The 19,975-nt window shown below is 33.7% G+C and overlaps 1 protein-coding gene across 2 annotated transcripts; it reads right to left on the reverse strand.

Annotated features, from left to right (window-relative positions):
• Positions 1 to 1,743: 1,743 nt before the first annotated feature.
• Positions 1,744 to 9,999, reverse strand: LOC127083007 (oxysterol-binding protein-related protein 1D). 2 transcript variants are annotated; one of them, XM_051023242.1, is made up of 8 exons: positions 8,863 to 9,999; positions 7,495 to 7,851; positions 5,586 to 5,673; positions 4,905 to 5,374; positions 3,580 to 3,735; positions 3,103 to 3,411; positions 2,248 to 2,592; positions 1,744 to 2,106 (listed from the first exon to the last, which is right to left on the reverse strand). In XM_051023242.1, exons 1-8 carry the CDS (start codon positions 9,412 to 9,414, stop codon positions 1,924 to 1,926), a joined length of 2,460 nt encoding a protein of 819 aa, XP_050879199.1. In that variant the 5' UTR covers positions 9,415 to 9,999; the 3' UTR covers positions 1,744 to 1,923. The 2 variants fall into 2 exon arrangements, with proteins under 2 accessions (XP_050879199.1, XP_050879200.1); XM_051023243.1 differs by having other exon boundaries at positions 8,880 to 9,096.
• Between the last annotated feature and the right edge of the window lie 9,976 nt (positions 10,000 to 19,975).

Genomic DNA, 19,975 nt, shown 5'->3' on the forward strand with positions numbered 1-19,975 from the left:
GACTAGGAGCCTCTGAAACCTGTTGAGTTTTCTCTTGTTACACTGATGCGTGTTGTGCAAACCCTTTAGTGTCTCAGTTTATCGTGTCTATCAGCCATTATACTTGTAAGTTAAAGTAAAGCAAACAATTAGGTTCAAGCAAACAACACCACAGACAAGAAAATAAAATAAAAAACAAATATTAAAAAAATTCTGGAGATGCGTCTCCGGAATCTAGGAAACTAAAACGTTGAAAAATTTCGGAGATGCATCTCCGAAATTTTATCTCCGAAATTTTTCGCAATTCAGCAGTTGCGTCAATGTACCCATGCAATCCAAAAATAACTTTTGATCATTCATTCCAGTCAACAAATGTGTAATACACTATATATAAACTATCATACATACAATTTCTACTCATTTCTAACTTTAATCATCAATTTTACTCATTTACACATAAAAACTCAAACTTATCAAAAAATTTAAAAAACTTACAAATTTCAACTTTCCTTCAGAGTTGGATGATGTTTTTGATGTTGATTGAAGTTTCCTTGAGCTTTGTTGATTGATTTTTGAGTTGATGATAAGAAAAAATTTAAGAGATATTGAATTGATTTTAAATAAAATAAGAAATAAGGAAGGAGAAGGGTGTAGTTCGATTTAACTCCCAAAATATTTCAAAAATGTATATTCAAAATATTTTAATATTAACTGATTCATGAATACGTCATACATCTTCGAAATCTAAAAAAATTTATATATTTTCGCATAGTGATTAAAAAACATACATTAAAAAAAGGTACAATTTTCTTAATAACCAACTTATTATATACTAAAATTTTCACGTGTTCCCAATAAACATTATCATTTCTCCACTTTATTACAATTTCTAAACTGAGGTCACACATTAAATAGACAATTTATGGAGGCAGTTCCAGCTCCACTTTATGACTTGCCATTTTTTTTTGTCATATAACTTCCCCTTTATATTTATGTTTGCTCTTTTACATTGAAGTTTTTTTTTGTTTTTTTTAATGATATACTATGATAATATACCACTAAACACTCAATTTTTTTAGTTTCTTTATTCTTTTATTTTTTTTAGTATTATGCTAATGTAATGACCAGTATAATTGTATTTTCTTTTTTCTATTGTAATTATATTAATTCTTTTATAACGCATATTATGTTAGTAAACAGATGCGTGGAACATACCACACATGAGTTTGTTAGTAGTAAATGGAATCGAAAAAAATGAGCATTGCTGTTCCTTTATCTGCTTTCTTTGCTGTTTAGGTGAGACTAAAAAATGTGATGGGTCCCATGAAAATCAAATCTCTTAGTGGTGGGTCCTACGAAAATCAAATCCTCTCTTCAATATGTCTCTTCACAACTTCTATTACAAGAGTTAGACATAGAATCTTTTACTTCATACTACTATCATACTATGTGACACTAGTTATGTAAGAACTCTATATATGAATTAATTTCATATAAAGACAATGTAAACATCTTCTTACACCGTTGATCAATCATGACCCTTCAATTATAACCACTCAATCATGAAAAAAAAATATTATTTAATTGAAAAGTCATGCAAAATGATTTAAAGTTTAATATTGCATCAAAACTTTTTAGTGCGTAAAATCTTGTTCAAATCTAAAAAAAATATATCAAATTATCAGAAACTTCTCTATTATTAAAAATCTAGCTCCTGAACAAAAGATGCGACCCGAGAGTTGCAATTTTAACGAAACATAAGTATGAACAAATTGTAAATTCACATAGGCTGATTTCAATTCTTTCTCCCAAATTGCAAAAGTTAGTGACAAATTGCCTAAAATGCGCAGCCAGAAGAAATTTCTACTACGGAAACACTAACTGGAAGAAAAATTTTATATATAATAACTTACAACCTACATCCATATAAAGGAAAACCAGAACTCAGTAGGATACAGTCTCTTCAGAACATGAAGGCAAATCACAACCTTGTCCAAATATATTAGGGATTTCATCCCAATTGTTCTTTTCTCTTGCCTCCCAATAACCACCCATGTATCGGTAAGAACCATCCTCATCCTTCCTAAACCATCTGGGCTGCCATCCTCTTTCTTGCATCTTTCTTGCCTGAATTTTGAATACCAATCATTGCTTAAGTCATACTGATTTTCAATAAAGAAAAACATAATGCACAAAGTAGCATAATGCTTATTCTGACAACAGACTGCCAAACACATTAGATTTGAAGCTGAGTTGTAGATGAATTACCTGTCTCTGCAACTGTTCAAGCCTTAGTTTCTCTGCATTAGCAAATTCATAGTCTCCATTTTCTAGATGTCTCTGATCTGGTCTCAACCTTGAGTCAGTTGGAGGCAAACGCTCCAATAAACCGGGCATTATTTCATTCAAGGAAATTGCAAAGGGAGAGAGGTTATATCTCGTCTTGGGCACATAGTTGTCTCTTTCCCACAATAAAGCAGCTTCTGTCATTGGATCATAACCTTTGGGCTTTGTAGTTGGATCCCCAAGTACATAGTACATCGCTTCGTCCCACTTTCCAATTAACATTGCTACCTTCTCTCCAGTTCTGTTGTCTTGAACAAACCCATGGACCTGAGGAGAGCAGATAGATTAACCGAAGTAACTTACCTCAGTTGTTATGTTTATAACAAATGAGACGGGGAAAAATTAATACAACAAAATCACAGGACTATAAATTTGGGTGTTATAAACTTCCATAATAATTGGATCAATCATAAGTAGCCTTACCTTTCAAAATCTAACCTTAAACCATAAAAGGAATATAATTTCTAGCCATGGAAATTTTTGAGATTTTCATTTCATGTTTTCATTGATAGTGAAAACAGAAAACAATTTTCAATAAAACAAGCACTTAGTGTTTTGCTACACACGGCAGCTTACACGACACTACTTTATTTGCCACTTCGTTAAAATAGAACATTGGTAGTCAACTTGGGAGATAAAGTAGGGGAGAAATAAAAGAAGATGTTTTGACAAAGATAATATTAAGAGGAAAGAACAATATATCTAATCAAAAAAAAGTTTATTTATGATCAAAGGTATTTATGATCAAAGCGATATTGCAGTCATACACAATTCTACCTGATGTGGATTTCGGTCAATGATTGATTGCTCTTTGAACTTCAGTTTGCAAGAGTAGTTTCCGCTGCCCTTGATGTGCATAGTACCATAGTGGTCACAATAAATTTTACCTAGTATAATATTGTATATGGAAGTGGTGACCTTGCTCCACTGAAATGTTTCACCGTCCTCAAACTGAAGGGTGAGAACACCCACAGGATCTAACTGAATAGAACGCCCCCAGAACTTTCCTTTCAAATTGGAGTCTGCCCAGAACTTCCACCCTCTTCCCTCACAGTGACAAGCAACAATCATCGGATGATGACTAACCTGCAGCCAGCTTATTGTTAGACAGCATAAGATAGACACGTTACAGCTATTTTCAGGTTCAATGGATAGTCAATAATGAAACAATAAATTTATAACTTCCTTTATTGCTATGGTTTCCTGTAAATTTGACTCATTCCCAAAATCTAAGTTGAAGAAAAATTCGGTTACCTTCTCAGAAAAAAATTTAACTCCTTTATCAGGATAGTCAGCTTCGTAAGTCTCCCCAAGTAGCGGATTGAAGGGTTTACACTGTCGACCTTCGGTGGACGCATAGCCAGACACAGCAAATGCTGCAATATTTAGAATTCTCATCAATTCATTTCCCTGCACCATATGAAACCTTGATTAAAGTCATAACCTTCAAACAAGCTAAGCATATAAGCATGAAACATATCAAGCATCTACTATTACTTTTATAGGAAATCAAGCATGCACTTTTTTTGGAAGAAAAAAAAAATTAAACATGCAATTAACAACTGAATATTGTACTTTCTCAACTTTTACTTTTATAGGAAATCAAGCATACACTTTCTTCTTAAAAAGTATAAACCATGGTTCAAAAAGCATTCAAGTTGAAAACTATGCATGTTAAAATAGTTTTCATATTTTTTTTCTCTCTTATGTTAAAAGTGATTTTCCTCAAAAGCTAATCAAAATAGATATTTCCTTTTCAGCATAAAAATCATTTTTTTAACAAAAAGATTTTTGAGAAAAGCTTACACGAAAACACAACTAAAACAGAAAAAGTTATTTTAAAAAAATCTTAAACAAGCGAGCCCTAAATCGTAAAGGCCCTAGCAAAAATACTTTATAAGGACTTACAATCCTATAAAAAGCAGTATAAGAGCCTATCTAGAACAACATCTACTCAAGCCTCTAAAGATCGATTCTGGACATCTAAAAAAATATAATCCTCGACATCTATCTTAAAAAAACTCAACTACAAGAAAGGCTTAGAGAGCAGTAAAAACACTAACAAGAATTACAAAGTAAGACAGACTTCCTCTGTCCCACAACGAATGACACTTATTTTGAGACAAATTTACCTAGCAAATCGGCCGCTCATTATGGGAGAGATGGAGTATATTTTAGTCCATGGTTGAAATTTGCCAAAATGTCCCTTTTAATTCCAGGTTTGACATTGATATTGAAAAAACTTAAATATTACATCCAATCCACTTTCAATAGGTTAGACGTTTAGTATATATTACTAGGCAGTTATATAATATGTTACTAGTGGTAGTTAATAATACTATGTTATTAGGAGCTGCTAATTAGGTATGTGTATGTAACTATAGATAGTAAATTACCAGAACAATACTGTACAACATGTTGGACAAGTGAAATTATTGTGCTAAATGAAATACTAAAATTTTTATAAGCAATTTTCTTAAATTTAACCAAACATATTATCTACCTTGACAAAATGAATCTAGGAGATCATGCTTTTAAAACAGCTTTGTGACAAAAGAAAGCACAGCTGAGGACCTGACCTGCTTTCCCCACTCACATGCTCTATCAACTAGGTTTGAGTACTCCAGGTCTTCAAAACATTTTTGCAATGAAGAGAGTGGTTCATTAAAATAAACAGGGAGACAAACTCCAGAAAGATCCTTCCCAATATTGTCTTTAATAATTGACCACAGGCCAACAGGTTTCTCTTTCTCTTTTGGTTCAGGCAAATTATCCCTTCTTTTGACATAAGGATAGCTTATATCTTTGATCGCCTTCTCAAACCCATGCAAACCATCATGGAGGATATAATCTCTATCATATATACTGGCATTTCCCGTACCTTCTCTACTTCGATAGGAAGCACTTCTTAAGGCATCTGAATATAAAATCTCATTTGTATCAAAATATGCTCCATCGTCATCGTCTGTTTCAGCATCTGCTCCCTCTTGACTTTCATTATCAGCTACTGAATCTGTAGCACTGCCTTCCGACATAACAGAATAGAAATCTGATACATGAATGGTAAAAGCAAGGAATGAGATGACTGCCGCCAACATAGAAATTTCAAAACAATCAGTTGTAGCTTGAATTCATATAATACATGGCCAGAATAAACATAACTATCTAAAATGGTGTTCATATTGAATTATACATGGGTAAAGATTTTAATGACAGTTCAAGGCAAAAGACATGTCAGAGAATATTAACACCACACTCACCACTAAACCTTCTATTCCCTTGTCCGCAATATGACTCACGTTCCTTTGTTTCATCTACTACAGTAGTTTCCAGCTCTATTTTCTCTGTCTGCATTAATTTTTAAAGAGAAAATCAAAATCTTGGCTAATAATAATTCCACCATTTAACAAGGCACTGACAGCATATAGAGGACCAAAATGGGATGTAAATTGAATAAATTATCATAAAAAAAATCATATCAACATTATTTACTGATTCAGAAATGGCCACAAATCAAAGTGACACAATGCAAAAGGGGAAAAAGTATTCTAGTTTGTATTACTAGAGTGTAATTCAGTGCTCTATTACCCTTAGTGACAATATAATATCAATACAGCAATTAACCTAGGGACAAGAAAAACCCAAGTACCACTTCTGTCCCTATGATAGGATAGGACCCTCTTGAAATTTGTCTCTTTTTATAGGACCCGCTTAAATTTTCTACTGCATTAATTGCTTCTTTGCCAAAATACTCATAGAGTTAGGACTCTCTTCATTTCTTCTCACCGTTACTATAGATTTTAAAGGAGTGTATAAAAAAACATCTAGACTCAATTAATGTCACTTTTGTATTTATATTTCCAAAACTATAGTAAATAAAGAAATGGAGAGGAACTTAACCTTCTTAATCATTTTACATCTTTTTTTGAACCAACAAGTTGTAAGCAAAACAATACCAATTATAAACAAATTTAATACTGCTACCAGCTTTCTCAATTATCATGCTTTAGTCAACAAAGTCCTATGAATACGGATGGAGGTAATAACCAAGATGAGGGATGAGCATATCCATGACATGTCACCCACAGAAACATTACTTCTCACTATGTAGGGGAACCTCCGACAATAAATATACTTGCAACATTCTTTTATGAAGCAAAGAAAGTCAACATTCTTCATAAAATGCTTTAGCCAATTTCAATAAACATCAACCAAGCTTTATCCCACTAAGTGGGGACACTACATGGATCAATTTTCGCGATAATGTTATATTCAGTACCGTGCTTTTATCCAAATCGTTAATCTCGAGGTCTTTCTTAATAACTTCTCTTAATTTTTCTAGGTCTTCCTCTACCTCTAGTTGTTTGATTTCTCTCCATCTGGTCTACTCTCCTTACCACAGAATCTATTCTACAGGTCTTCTCTCAACATGCCCAAACCACCTAAACCTATTTTTCACAATCTTTTCTACTATAGGTGTTACCCCAATACTCTAAATTGTCATTTCTAATCTTATCATGTCTAGTCTTACCACCCATCCAACGCAACATGCTCATCTGTGCTACACTTACTCTATTCTCGTGTTGATTCTTAACCGTCCAACATTTTGTCTCATACAACATTGCAGGTCTCACCAGAGTCTGATAAAATTTTCTCTTCATCTTGAGTGGTACCTATGTGTCACATAAAACCCCTAAAGCCCTCCTCCATTTCAGTCATTTCAGTCATCCAGCTTCCTTCTATTTCTCCATTGTTTTATATTACAGACCCAAGATATTTAAAGCGTGACTTGTGGGATGATACGGTCTCCAACTTTTACCTCTAGGTTAGAAACGCTTCTACTTTTGTTGAACTTACATTCTATATACTTCGTCTAACTTAAAACACTAAAAGGCTAAAGTAGAGTTGAAAGTCGTGTAAAGGTGTAAGCATCATGCCATGCTTCCAACATTAGGTTATTATTGCCCAAAGTTACTTTTGAAATCTTAAGCCAGACAAGGTGACCTGCTGACCTGCTGAGCTAGGGAAAATTAAACCAAACACAAAAATAATGAATTTGCAGCCAGTCTGGAAACCACTAGCATGTTATAACCATCCCCAACAGAAATGCAGATATTATGAATCAGAATACAATGTTCCAAGTTGTGTTTAGAAAGCAAAGATCAATACCTCCAACTGTTTTAAGGTGTCCAACAACATAACATGTTTCTGCTGAAGAAACTTCAACTTGCCTTGTAGATATGAGACTTCAGAGAGCATAATGGACTCACAGTCATTGATGATTTCTTCGCTAATGCCTTCCTGTGATAACTTTGATCGCAGTTTCTCTGTCGAAACTACGATATCTTCTGGAGTAGCAAGATCACTGCTTGTCAGAGCTCTAGGAAAAAGATCTTTTGCAGATTGCAAGGCTTCAATCCACATGGCTCTGTCTTCTCTAGATACACACCTCAAGTGGAGAGTTTTTGTCCCGGTAAATAAAGAAAGCCTCTTTTCATCAGACTTGCTGAAGCGAACTGAAGAAACCTGTGAGCAAGAATTAATTAGGTCCAGCACTAGCACGAATTGACAAGCAAGGAAAGAAGTACACATTTAAAAACAAAGGAAAGCACACCCATGGTAGATTTTATCCACAGTGTGATACAAGTGTAAGGATATAATTACAATCCTCATAACTATGCTGCAGATGTGGGTTCAGTAACAGTTGGTGAAAGACACTGAAAACCCCAATATTTCAAATACCCAAGTGCCACACACAAGTATAATGATAGGTTTGTTCATTTAACAGAAACATCAATAATATAGTTTAGTCAATATTTCAAATACATCACCACCTGGTTGAGTGATCATCCAACCACAGAGAATGCATGTTGTAAGCATGTTTCAAAGTAGATGCATTATTCATTTTTGCATGCAAAAGCAAAAGTGATGTATGCGGGACAGTTTAGAGATTTCTGTCTAATACCCTGAGTTATTAGGCATACCAGCAAGTCTAGTTTAGAGATTTCTGTCTAATACCCTCCGTTATTAGGCATACCAGCAATCAGTGTTATCAAATAGAGGCGCAATGGCCGCTATGGCGGATATACATGGCGGTTTTTGGCTCACCGCAATGATAAATATACCAATATTGCAGGTTTTTCCGCTATAACGGCGCAGCAAAGAAGCCAGTATGGCGAGATTTTGACTCTCCACCATGGACCGCCATCCTCCATTGACAACACTGCCAGCAATACATGTCCTAGTTCTCTGACCTCACAGCCCTTCGCCCATTGCCCTTCATACATATATGACTTGCAGCATGTTTGGATAGTAGTTTGATCCAACACTCAAAATCAACCACTAAAGCGACTGATTTTAAACTTCTATAAAGTTGAAGCAAAAGTAAAAAAGTAAATGACTCCATCTAAACACCAGAAATTATGGGGTAAAAACCCATTTGAATATTACAGTGGGTGTGTGTATGATTGGGACCAAGGGAAAAATTAAACACTATGCATCAGCCTCTGCTAATCTAGTATTACAAGAAGAACAAACCTTCAAATGAATCTCACCGAAGGGCTTGCATTGCTTAGTAGCTCCTCCTACTGCTACTCCATTAGCTCGATTCAGATTCCAATTCGCCTTTTTCACATACTTCGCCGACTCCTCTCCGATCACCCTAACACTCCTATCTTTAGCAGGACTCATCAAGATCTTATCCGGTCCATGAATCTTATAATAAGAAAGCACGCCATCTTCCAACACGAACCACCTAGACCTCCAACCTTTCCCATAATTCACCCACTTATACAATATCCCCGCCACACTACCAGCCACACCGCCGCCATTGCCACCAGCAAACCCCTTAGAATCCCGAAGCTCATGAACCACATCATCATCATCGTGATTCAAACCCGCGGAGGAGGATTTAACTGAATCCGCAGCAACCGACGAATCATGAGTTGAAATACTCGATTTAGAAGCAGAGTTCACCGTTTTGATCGACGAATCTAACCCTAACTGACACTGAGGAGTAGACTTCGTCACCACGGGGTTACTCCGGTCCCGATCGATCGAAACCGGAGCAATGCAGCACAAAGGATTCATCGCTTAATCAAAACCAACACATGATTAAACAAACAAAAATGCAGAGAGATCTCCTATTCTCCGGTTCTCAACGGTTCGATTTCAATTGATAGGAAATTGAGATTTGAAATAAAGATATGCTGGAAAGGAAACGGTTGCGTTTTAATGAGATGGATGATAAATAAAGGAGTAGTGTTAATTTAAGATGAGAAAGTAATGAGGGTGATATGGTAAAGATGGAAAGAGAGTAATGCACAGTTGGTGTTGTTGTTATGGCAGGCTATAAAGAGCTGAACCACTGCAAAATTGAAGACACACATAAATTTAAGACACTACTCAATAACCATTTTCTGTAGGCTAAGCTATATCTATACTAAAGATGTCATCACGCAGTTTAATAAATGCATTGTTAATGTTTCTAGTTTTTGTTTCGTTACGATTTCAACTTTCAACTTTCTAGCATGAAAATGAAAACTTTGAGAGATAAAAAGTTGAGTATATTTGTTTCACTGTGAGGAAGTGGCGAGGAGAGAGAGAGAGAGAGTATGATTGTGTAAGGGGACAGCTAACGTGCGCACTTGTGCACGGGTAGTGATTGAAGAGAGAGAGTGGGGAAGGTGTGTTGGTTGGGTGAGGGGGAAAACGCTTCTTTTTTTCTTTGGGCCAGGCCCATTTACAATGATGAGAAAAGAGACGTGTTGAATGACGTTTAAGCACTTGTTTGTCTGTTTTTGACAGCGATGGGGTGGAGGGTATGCGGGTAATTTCGGAGGAATGAAAGTGATTGTTGAACGATGTGTTTGGGTGGATGGATTTTGAGAGGGGAAATTTAGCTGGTTGTGAAAAAAATGATTGTGATATGTGGGTGGGTTTGTTCAGTGGGTAATGTCCATTATCGGAGATAGAGGCTCGGCTTTGTTTAGCGTTGACTATAATCTGATTCTATAACCGTCGTTCGATTCGATTTAATCACTTTGGACCACCCGCAAATTTAATTGCTTGTTGCAACTTTGAATACCACAACCGGTAAGATACCAAACAAATATATATATATATATATACATATATATATATATATATATATATATATATATATATATATAAAAGAATTTTTTTCTCTCAAATAAAACAAATGATAAATATAATTTCAATTGAATTTCACTATTATAAATCATCAATGTTAATTTGTCTATGCCATACAACATAAATCTTGGCGGAAATGCTTTAACTCTAACTTAACTTATATTCGTTCGAAATTGCACATACACATTGTAGTCTGGAAATATATATGAAATATGAAGTCTTTCGGTATATAATTGAGCATCAAAAACAAATTGCAGAATCTTCAAAATAAAAATAAATTGATTGAGATCTATATGTAAACCAAGTCATTGGGAATATATAAAATATATTCTATTTGTTTTCATCCATGAAAGCTACACACAAGACTCAACCAACCAAAATCAACTCAGGCATCAAATATGTTATAGATAACCGGTCTAAATTTTAAACTCATCTTATAGGATGATGTCTTCACTCGTCCTTAAGCAAGGAATAGAGTTCAAATCATAAAAGTATAAAAATTCAGTAATTTACACTTAATACTCTATCTGTCCAAATATAGTTAGAAACATATTCAATTGAAAGAAATCTAAAAATTAAATTAAACCCTCCAACCTACAACTTTTTATATCCTCATGTGTATTCATCTCTAGTAGAAACCAACATTCAAAGAATTATTTTTCTCAAATGGAATGAGGTTAATAAAGATATCAATTGTCTCCCTTACAAGTGTCGCAACCTAAAAAATAGAATGCGAAAAAACAACCGACGAAGAAAGAAATGACAGAAGAGTCGCCACCGTGCGTTATTTATCCCAAAGAAGGGAAAGGAAATGCTCGAAGTAAACCTGGAGAAAGGAAAGGAAAAGACAAGGTCTCGCAACCAAATCTTGGGTTCGGGAGTCGATTATGCGAAAGGAAGGTATTAGCACCCCTACGCATCCGTAGTACTCTACAGGATCCACTCTTGTTGTTCTTGTCTAAAAGGTGTGTGTTTATCTAATGTATTATTTACTAAAAGAGGGTCAAAAGAAAATGACTCGCACGGATGTCGCATCCACTACATACGTATCTCATCTGAATATGAGAATCAGAGTCTTCGTAGCTCGGCTACCTATGGGTTAAAGAGAAGTGTGCTCGCTAAGACATCGCGTCTTATGCCTACGTATCTTATCTGGAATGAGAATCAGAGCAAACCGTAGTTCGGCTAACTACGGGAACAAGGGTCTCGATTGCAACTAGGGCAAGAGAAAGGGAAAGGTCTCGATCGCAACGAGGGCGAGAAAAAAGAATCGCAACGAGGGCGAAAACAAGCAAAGATTAGTTGTTAGTTGTTAGTCAAAACTCGGCAAGACATCGTATCTCGTGCCTACGTATCTCATCTGAACATGAGAATCAGAGTTGTCGTAGTTCGGCTAACTAGGGGTTAGGGATTGTCATCTGAACATGGACTTACAAAAGAGGACACCAACTGTGTCAAAGGAAAGTGGGCAATGTGTTCAACGTCCTAGCAGTAGGTGTCGCAGCTCGCTGAATCGAGTCTTAGGCAGTTACCTCTTTGCAATAGAACGGACTATCATGCCACAAGATCGGAGACGCACGGAAGGTCTAAAAGTGGGGAAGCTCTGCCCTAGAGTTGTCATGCAATATGTACTTAAGTGTTAGGATTTACAAATGGGAACATCTACCTATTGTTAACATGCAAAGAAATATGGGAATGCTACCTATGTTATCATACAAAAGAATATGGGAATTCTACCTATGTTATCATACAAAAGAATAAGGGAATTGCTACCTATGTTATCATATAAAAGGTTCTACCTAATGGGTGCTACCTAAACGGAACAAGAATCGACGAATGGAGCAAGGAAAGGATAAGGGTCAAGGGTAGATGGTTATGCAAGAAGCAATCGACTTACAGGTGGTAGATGGCGATGCCTGAAGCAATCGACTTACAAGAGAAATGGTGATGCATGAAGCAATCGACTTACAAAAGGAATGAGTGAACACGTGCTGGTTATGTTAAGTTTGGAAAATGAATACTCGACGTTGGATCGAGGTTTTGATCTTGTTATGAAATGGTTATCGGATGTTTGTTTTAGTTCTTTTATTAACAAATGAATAAAGAATGAAAGAATAAACATTATACAATTCATGGGAGAGGGGTACATTTGTTATGAATGGGGATTGTTCATGACAATCAGACAAATAAGAATATATGCCTCATACAACATACAAGTAGGCCACAGTTATTCAAACAATAAGATATATAAACAAGTATATGATCAAATAAAATAATCAAAGAATGAAATGAATGAGCATTATACAATGCATAAGAAGTATAAACATGTTAAACAATTAAACAATAGAAGCATGGATGAAAGAAACAAGTATAAAAAATATCAGATGAATCAGACAGATGAAACTATGCACACAAAGGATCAATGAATAATTTAATCGGAAAATGATGTAAGGATCAAATAAAATCAAGATGAAAATCCTCTAATATGTGGCATATGAGATGAACAAGGGAGGATCAAAAGATCTCTTCAATTGCCCTAAGCAATCCCTAACTCAAACATCAATCATAGAAAAGTCAACCGAAAAGTCAAGTCAACTTAAAAATTATCAAATAAATAGTAAATTAATCAAGAAAATTATGAAAAATTAAACTAAGTTAGGTGGGGTCAAGACATCATCATCCCCCAAAAAGATTTTAAAAATAATGAAAATTGGTTATTGAATTAATTGAATCAAAATAAAGGTCAAACCAAAAGTCAAACAACAAGACTAGGTTAGAAATAAATCAAGAATAAATAGTAAATTAATCACAAAAATTATGAAAAATTAAATTAAATGATATGGGGTCAGGACATCATCATCCCCCAAAAAGATTTCAAAAATAATGAAAACTGGTTATTGAATTAATTGAATCAAAACAAAGGTCAAACCAAAAGTCAAACAACAAGACTAGGTTAGAAATAAATCAAGAATAAATAGTAAATTAATCACAAAAATTATGAAAAATTAAACTAAATAAAGTGGCGTCAGGACGTCATCACCCCCCAAAAAGATTTCAAAAATAATGAAAATTGATGTATAAATTAATTGAAATAAAACAGAAGTCAAATGTAAAGTCAACCAAGCAAACTAGGTCAAAAATAAATCCAAAATAAATTAAAAATGGGAAATAAAATTCCAATAAAAGGTCAGGTTGACCGTGAGACATTGGTCAACCCTCATCCCAAAAATCAGAAGTTAAAAATAATTCTAAGTCATGAAAATAAAATAAATGAAAAAATGTATGCTTAAAAGAACCACTTGAAATAAATAATTAAAATAAAATATCAACATTAAATAAAACATGAAAATAAAAATTAAATAAATTAAATAAAATATTAAGGAAAGTAAAAAATATTTTTTGGTATTTTTATGAATAAATAAAATATTTTTATTAATTAAAAAGAAAAACAGAAAATAAAATAAGAATTAAAGAAAATGAAAAATAAAATGAATGGATAATGGTTGATGGGCCTGAATGTGGGAGTGTAGGTAGCAGTGGGGCGCCAAGGCCCAGTCCATGAAGAATCCCAGCGTGACACAAAGAAAATAAAATGTACATTAAAAAGGTTATGTCACACATGCATCAATTGGTTCAGCTGGACTTAAGTCACTAGATGACAAAAGCAAGGCGGACGGTCAGGATTACATGGGCGCGCGCGGGATTGAACGGTGTCTAAGCGGACACGTGTTATTTTCCATGCAAATGTTAAAAAAGCCCTACAGCCATGCATAAACGCGTGAAAACGCAACCCATTTCTTCCATTTTCAAACCAACATAACTCATGCTACAGGGCTCCAAATGAGATGATGTAAAAACCAAAGTTCAAGTATGGAACATGTAGAACACAATGGTACTTTGTTTCATTAAAAATAATGGCTTTGGCATGTAGAAAAGTGAACAACAAGGGGGCTTCATGCACCCAGATTCAACAAAAAATAAATGTTACAAAATCCAACTTAAAAGCAATGTCTCATATTGAAGGGTTCATGGACAAGCATGGCACAATAACAACATAAAAAATAAGCATAGAAATAATGGTAAACAATCATGGCATAAATGAAAACTAACATGAAACAAGCATGGTAGGCATGACAAATAGTTGTGAACAAGCATGAAATGAAATGAACAAAGCCATGGAAGAGAGTGAGTAAAAGTTTACCTAGTGGATGCAAGGTCCACTGCCCCTTGAGGATGGAGAAAAGGAAGAGAAAGGTGCTACTTTGTGCTTTGAGAAATTTTAGAACTTGTGAAAATGGAAAGGAATGAGAGATCTCTTGCTTGCCTTGCTCTGAACTTTTTACAGCCACCACCCTTCAAGTTAGGGTTTTAGAAGCTTAAGTATGTAGGGTTTAAAGTGCTTAATGGGCTTGAAGTGTTTGGCTTGAATTATGTGCATAATGATACAAGAGGTGAGGTGGTGAAAGCAAGTTCTAAATGTAGCAAAACTTAAGTGAATGAACATAAAGCAAATGGCCAAATGAGGTAAAAAAGTGTGTTGGTTGGTTTTGTGGTCGGATTTGGTTTGGCTTGTGCAGCACAAAAACAAACCAAATAGGTGACTTTGAGGCTTTATATCTTGATGAATACATGTCCAAATGGCAAGGCAATGCAAACAGTAGAAAGAGGGCATGTAGCTTAACATCTTTCATGTTGAACACAAGTTGAAATGATGAGTGGAAAGAGGTGAAAAATGGCCATAAAGTTCAGGTTCCATAGCTGCAAAATGGTTGGGTCAGTTTGGCCTAAATGCTGTCAAAAAATTCAGTCTATGATACCAACTTTAGATGAGTGCATCTTCCAAACCAATGATCTAAATGGGATGATTCTAAAAGGATGTGAAATAGGACATAGCAAGGTACAACTGTCATGAAGAAAGTATTTTCAAAAGATGCCTTGAAGTGCAAGAAAACTGACCCATAAGTCTTGACAAATTTTGTAAATTTTGGACTTAGAAAATTTTCTAAGTGTTCTAAAATAATGTCTCACTTTGGCCAAGCATAACTTTCTCAATTTTAATCCAAATGAAACAAACTTTATATATCTAGAAAGCTTGGAACAAGAGGAACAACTTTCATGTTGGAGAAATTTTCAAATGGAGCTTGCATCTTGATGGAATATAGGCTTAAAGTGGGTGCAAAAACCATAAAAACTTTCCCTAAATGGAAAGTCAACTATTTCCAAATTTAGTAACTTTTCAAACTCCTAATTAAATGATGAATCCATGATCCAACCTTGATCAAATTTCACATGTAGGCTCCCTTATGCATGAATTTTGAGATTCCACTTTCAAAATGTCAGGAGTTGACTTTTCTGGCCCCACAGTTGACTTTTCCCAAACTGTCTGATTCCTGATTCCATTGATCAATTGAAGCACCTCTGGCTCAAATAAAGAGCTGATTTTTTGTATGTAGACTATTGTGGACATATGGAGGGCCATGGAAATGAGTTTCAACCAAGGAATCAGAAATAAACCGATTTTATGCCAAACCCTAGTTTTATGGCAAAAATGACTAGGAACTGATTGCACTGATTGCCAATGGATCTTTCTGTGATAATTGTGGATCTTCTTAGGCCACGATGCCTCTATAATCATGACATGAATGAGCCCCCTTTACTTCCAACCAAACCTTGCCTGTTGCAGATAGCCATAAAACCCTGATTTCTGATTAAATGCAGATGCACACTCTGAGAGCTCTGAATCTTCCACTGATGAACTATAGACCACCATAAGATACCTGGACCACCTTGAGATTTGTATATTTGGAGAATGAAGTTCAATTCTCAGTATTGCCTTGTGTAGGCTCCTTCTGTTAAGGAGTGATCAATCAAACCCTGATTTCCCAAGTCACTGATGTAGTATGCAATGAGTATGACCTGGTATGATGTTAATGCAATGTGAAACACAATCCCATGCTTCCATGAAAAATGAAGGGTAAATTTTGGGGTATTACAACAAGTTACTCATTTATAAGTGAAAGTAACACTAAAAGCATAAAAAAGTTGAATGAGACCATTTATATGATTGTCGTCATGGTTGTAAATCAATAGGAGACACTTGAACATTAGTATATGACAAATCATTTGGTTTTTTCATATAAATAAATAACATAAAAAGATGTTCTAAAAATGTTACCTCTCAAACAGAACATTTTGACAAATTCTTGTTGGTTCATTAAAATCTCGCATAACCTTGCACTTTTCGACTCGTAATGATTTTTGACATATAATATTTACAGTCCAATATATATTATGCATGATCTAAGAAGGAATTTGTAGATATAAATCCAATTCATCTTCATGAGTATGCTAAAACCAAATGTATTACACAAACTTTATGAATAACATATTTAACACGGTTTTAGAAATTTAGAGCCATTATTATGCGTGTGATGAACTTTTTGAATAGATAATCTTCATCTTAAGTCTAAATACTGAATAAAGGAAAGTAAACCTTCATCCTAACGACACTCATATGAATATTCTTTGTTTTGTTACACTGCCAATACTCATGAGGACAAGGAAGAGTATTATCATGAGAATAATATCTCCATATATTACTAAAGATTATCTTGCTATTACTGATATGACAGTGAATAAATATCATGGCAAATGCTCAAACTGATAGGTCAGTTCCATCATATATACCAGACAAGCATAATCAGAAATCAGAAATCATCAAATTCACAAAGATCATAAATCATAGTCAGAAATCATCAAATATATTGCATCTCAACCAAAATAGAAAATGACAAAGAAATTACATGACTTGATGCTTGAAATCATTTTTACCATGTATGTTAGACTTTAGTGCATAATATTGCTCGGTAACAAAATTGTAAGACTTTTATATAACTAGCATTATCTTACTCTAGACATAATTCATGTTTCAATGAAATCTACATGATAATGACATCGTTAAAAAAACCGGTCAATTATAAAGTAATTATTGAGAATGAGTTGTTGCATACCTCATTTGGGTTAAAATAGTCCTTCAATGTTTTGATAACAACATCATCCTCAATGAACTTCACAAAATAAAATAAGAAACAACAACAAACCATAACTAATAAAAGTAAAGAAGACAAAACCAAAAATAAAGTATAACAAAGTAAAATAAAGTTTCAATCTCATAAAGCTTGATAGAATTTAAACTATATGTAACTTAATAACAATTTATACAATCCAAATCAACCAACAAATACACATCATACTCTGAACTTATTTGAAACAAACTTATATGAAACTCAACTTAACGGCAAATAAACATCATATTCAGAACTCGTCGTACAAAAATGAAATAAAGCTTTTGGTATACTGAAACCAGATCTTATCAAAATACCAAAATCATTAACTTGTATGCAGATGAAACAAAATTCATAAAACTCTTGTTGGAAAAAAATAAGATCGAACGCACATGACATAAATGTAATATGGATGATGACAAAAAAATTAACTCAATACAGAAAACTCATGGAGCTTGTTAAATTGGAACGTGAACATCAACAATTCCACACTTTAAATAATGGACATGTTAGTGAGGAAATGATCCTGAATTATCATATCATATATCAGCTAAAGCAAGCATTAACATCAGTATTATAGTAAGTTTATAACAAGTTACTCTTAAATATACACACATTCATTGTATATATAGTTATACTAATGCCAAACAACATATGCAAGTGGAGGAAAATGAATGTGTACCTCTTAAACGGTTTGTCTCATAACGTTTTTTCCTAATCACTTTCACCATCTTACAAACACTACATACTTACAAAAGTAAATTGGTGGTAATAGTTTCTTAGATAAAAAATGGAGGACATTGTTAAGTGAAACTTTTTCATATCAGCTCTTAGTATCTCTAAAAAGAAGAAAAGAAAAATATTATAAACAGTCTCAAGTCCGATTACAACATCTTTGATTTTTGTTGACATGAAAACATGAAGAAAAAAATGAATCAAACATGAAAAATAAAGTGCAGTAAATCAACAGAAAGTCATTAAGCGACATAATACCAGTAAATCAAAGGAGATACCTTTCATATTTAAATGGCCAAAGATGGAGACCATAAAGGGTTTTCTGATAATGTTTCTCATATGGAGATGGTGATGGTCATAGATAGGATAAAGAAAGGGGACGGAGGCGGTCTAAGATTTTAGGGAAAGAGAGAACACTGGATAGAGAAAGGCTAGAAAGAGAAATATAAGTAGAAGTGAAGTAAAACTGAATTGAAATCATCTAAAGAGTATGAGGACAGGTGGTGAAGCTACATATCTTTAAAATTAAAAAATTGTAAAAAATTATTTTTAAATGAAGATCTTAGAAATAAATTATGAAATTAAAATTTTATTAACGTGTAAAATTAAAAATAAAGGTATGAAATTGTAGAAGAAAAGCTAAAAAATAAAAGTAAACATAAAAGTGTAAGAGAGAAATTACAATTTAAAAAAAAATTGTCAAATTAAATTGAATATAATATTTTTTAATAATACAATTTCAAAAAAAAAATATTAAAGTTAAAGGCAACACCAAATTTACTTTAGCGAACTTCAACCAATAAATGAAAAAGAAGTAACATTTATATTGTTCGAGTGTGACGCACAAGCTTAAAAATCAATTCTTGAAAATACTTTAGACTTTTTGTTCAATAGAAAAGACTTATGTCTTTTTTATATTTATTTGACTAAAATCTGGTATGTCATTGACAATTATTTTTTTTATCAAATTGGTCTCTATAAGTAAATATGAATAATATGTCTTGTTAGTATTATTGTTATATTTTAATTTATATTTTAAATTAAGTTATAAATTTATTAAATTTTTTAATAATTTATAGGCTTAATTGTAAATTTGGTCATCCGGTTTTCTTTTCTTTTTTGTTTTGGTCCCTTTATTTTAAAAATTATTTTTTTGTCTCTTCATTTCTTTCTTTTTTTGGAATTTTAGCCCCCCTTTAAATTTGAGAGTGTTTTTTAGTGACATGACATCAGTATTTGTGACATGTCATAAGCGATTGCACACCATTTTATTACATGTCATTTTTGTTTAATTTGTAATTATATTAATTATTTTAATAACTTACTATTATTTAAAATAACATAAATTAATATAAACTCAATAATATGAACTCTAACTCATTTTATTCAATGTAATTTTTTTTTGCTTCTTCCTTTTGTGAAACCTTCTCCCTCTTTTTTCTCCCATTTGTCTTCCTCGCCTTCTTCAAACTCCTTTTTTTCTCCTCTTCATGGATCCTTTCTTCTTTAACACAAATTCCTTCATTTTATTTACCCATGTCTAATTCAAGGTTCTCATTTGCTTTAACTAACCAGATTGATTTAAGAAGAAGAAAGAATAAATGTTAGTGTGAGACTAACTCACCATTTATGACATCATGGACCAACGAGAATCCCAAAATAAGATTTTATGGTTGTCGTTGTTTTAAGGTGATGGGGAA

The sequence above is a fragment of the Lathyrus oleraceus genome, chromosome 5 (genome assembly GCF_024323335.1).
Source record: "Lathyrus oleraceus cultivar Zhongwan6 chromosome 5, CAAS_Psat_ZW6_1.0, whole genome shotgun sequence".
Lineage (NCBI taxonomy): Eukaryota > Viridiplantae > Streptophyta > Magnoliopsida > Fabales > Fabaceae > Lathyrus > Lathyrus oleraceus.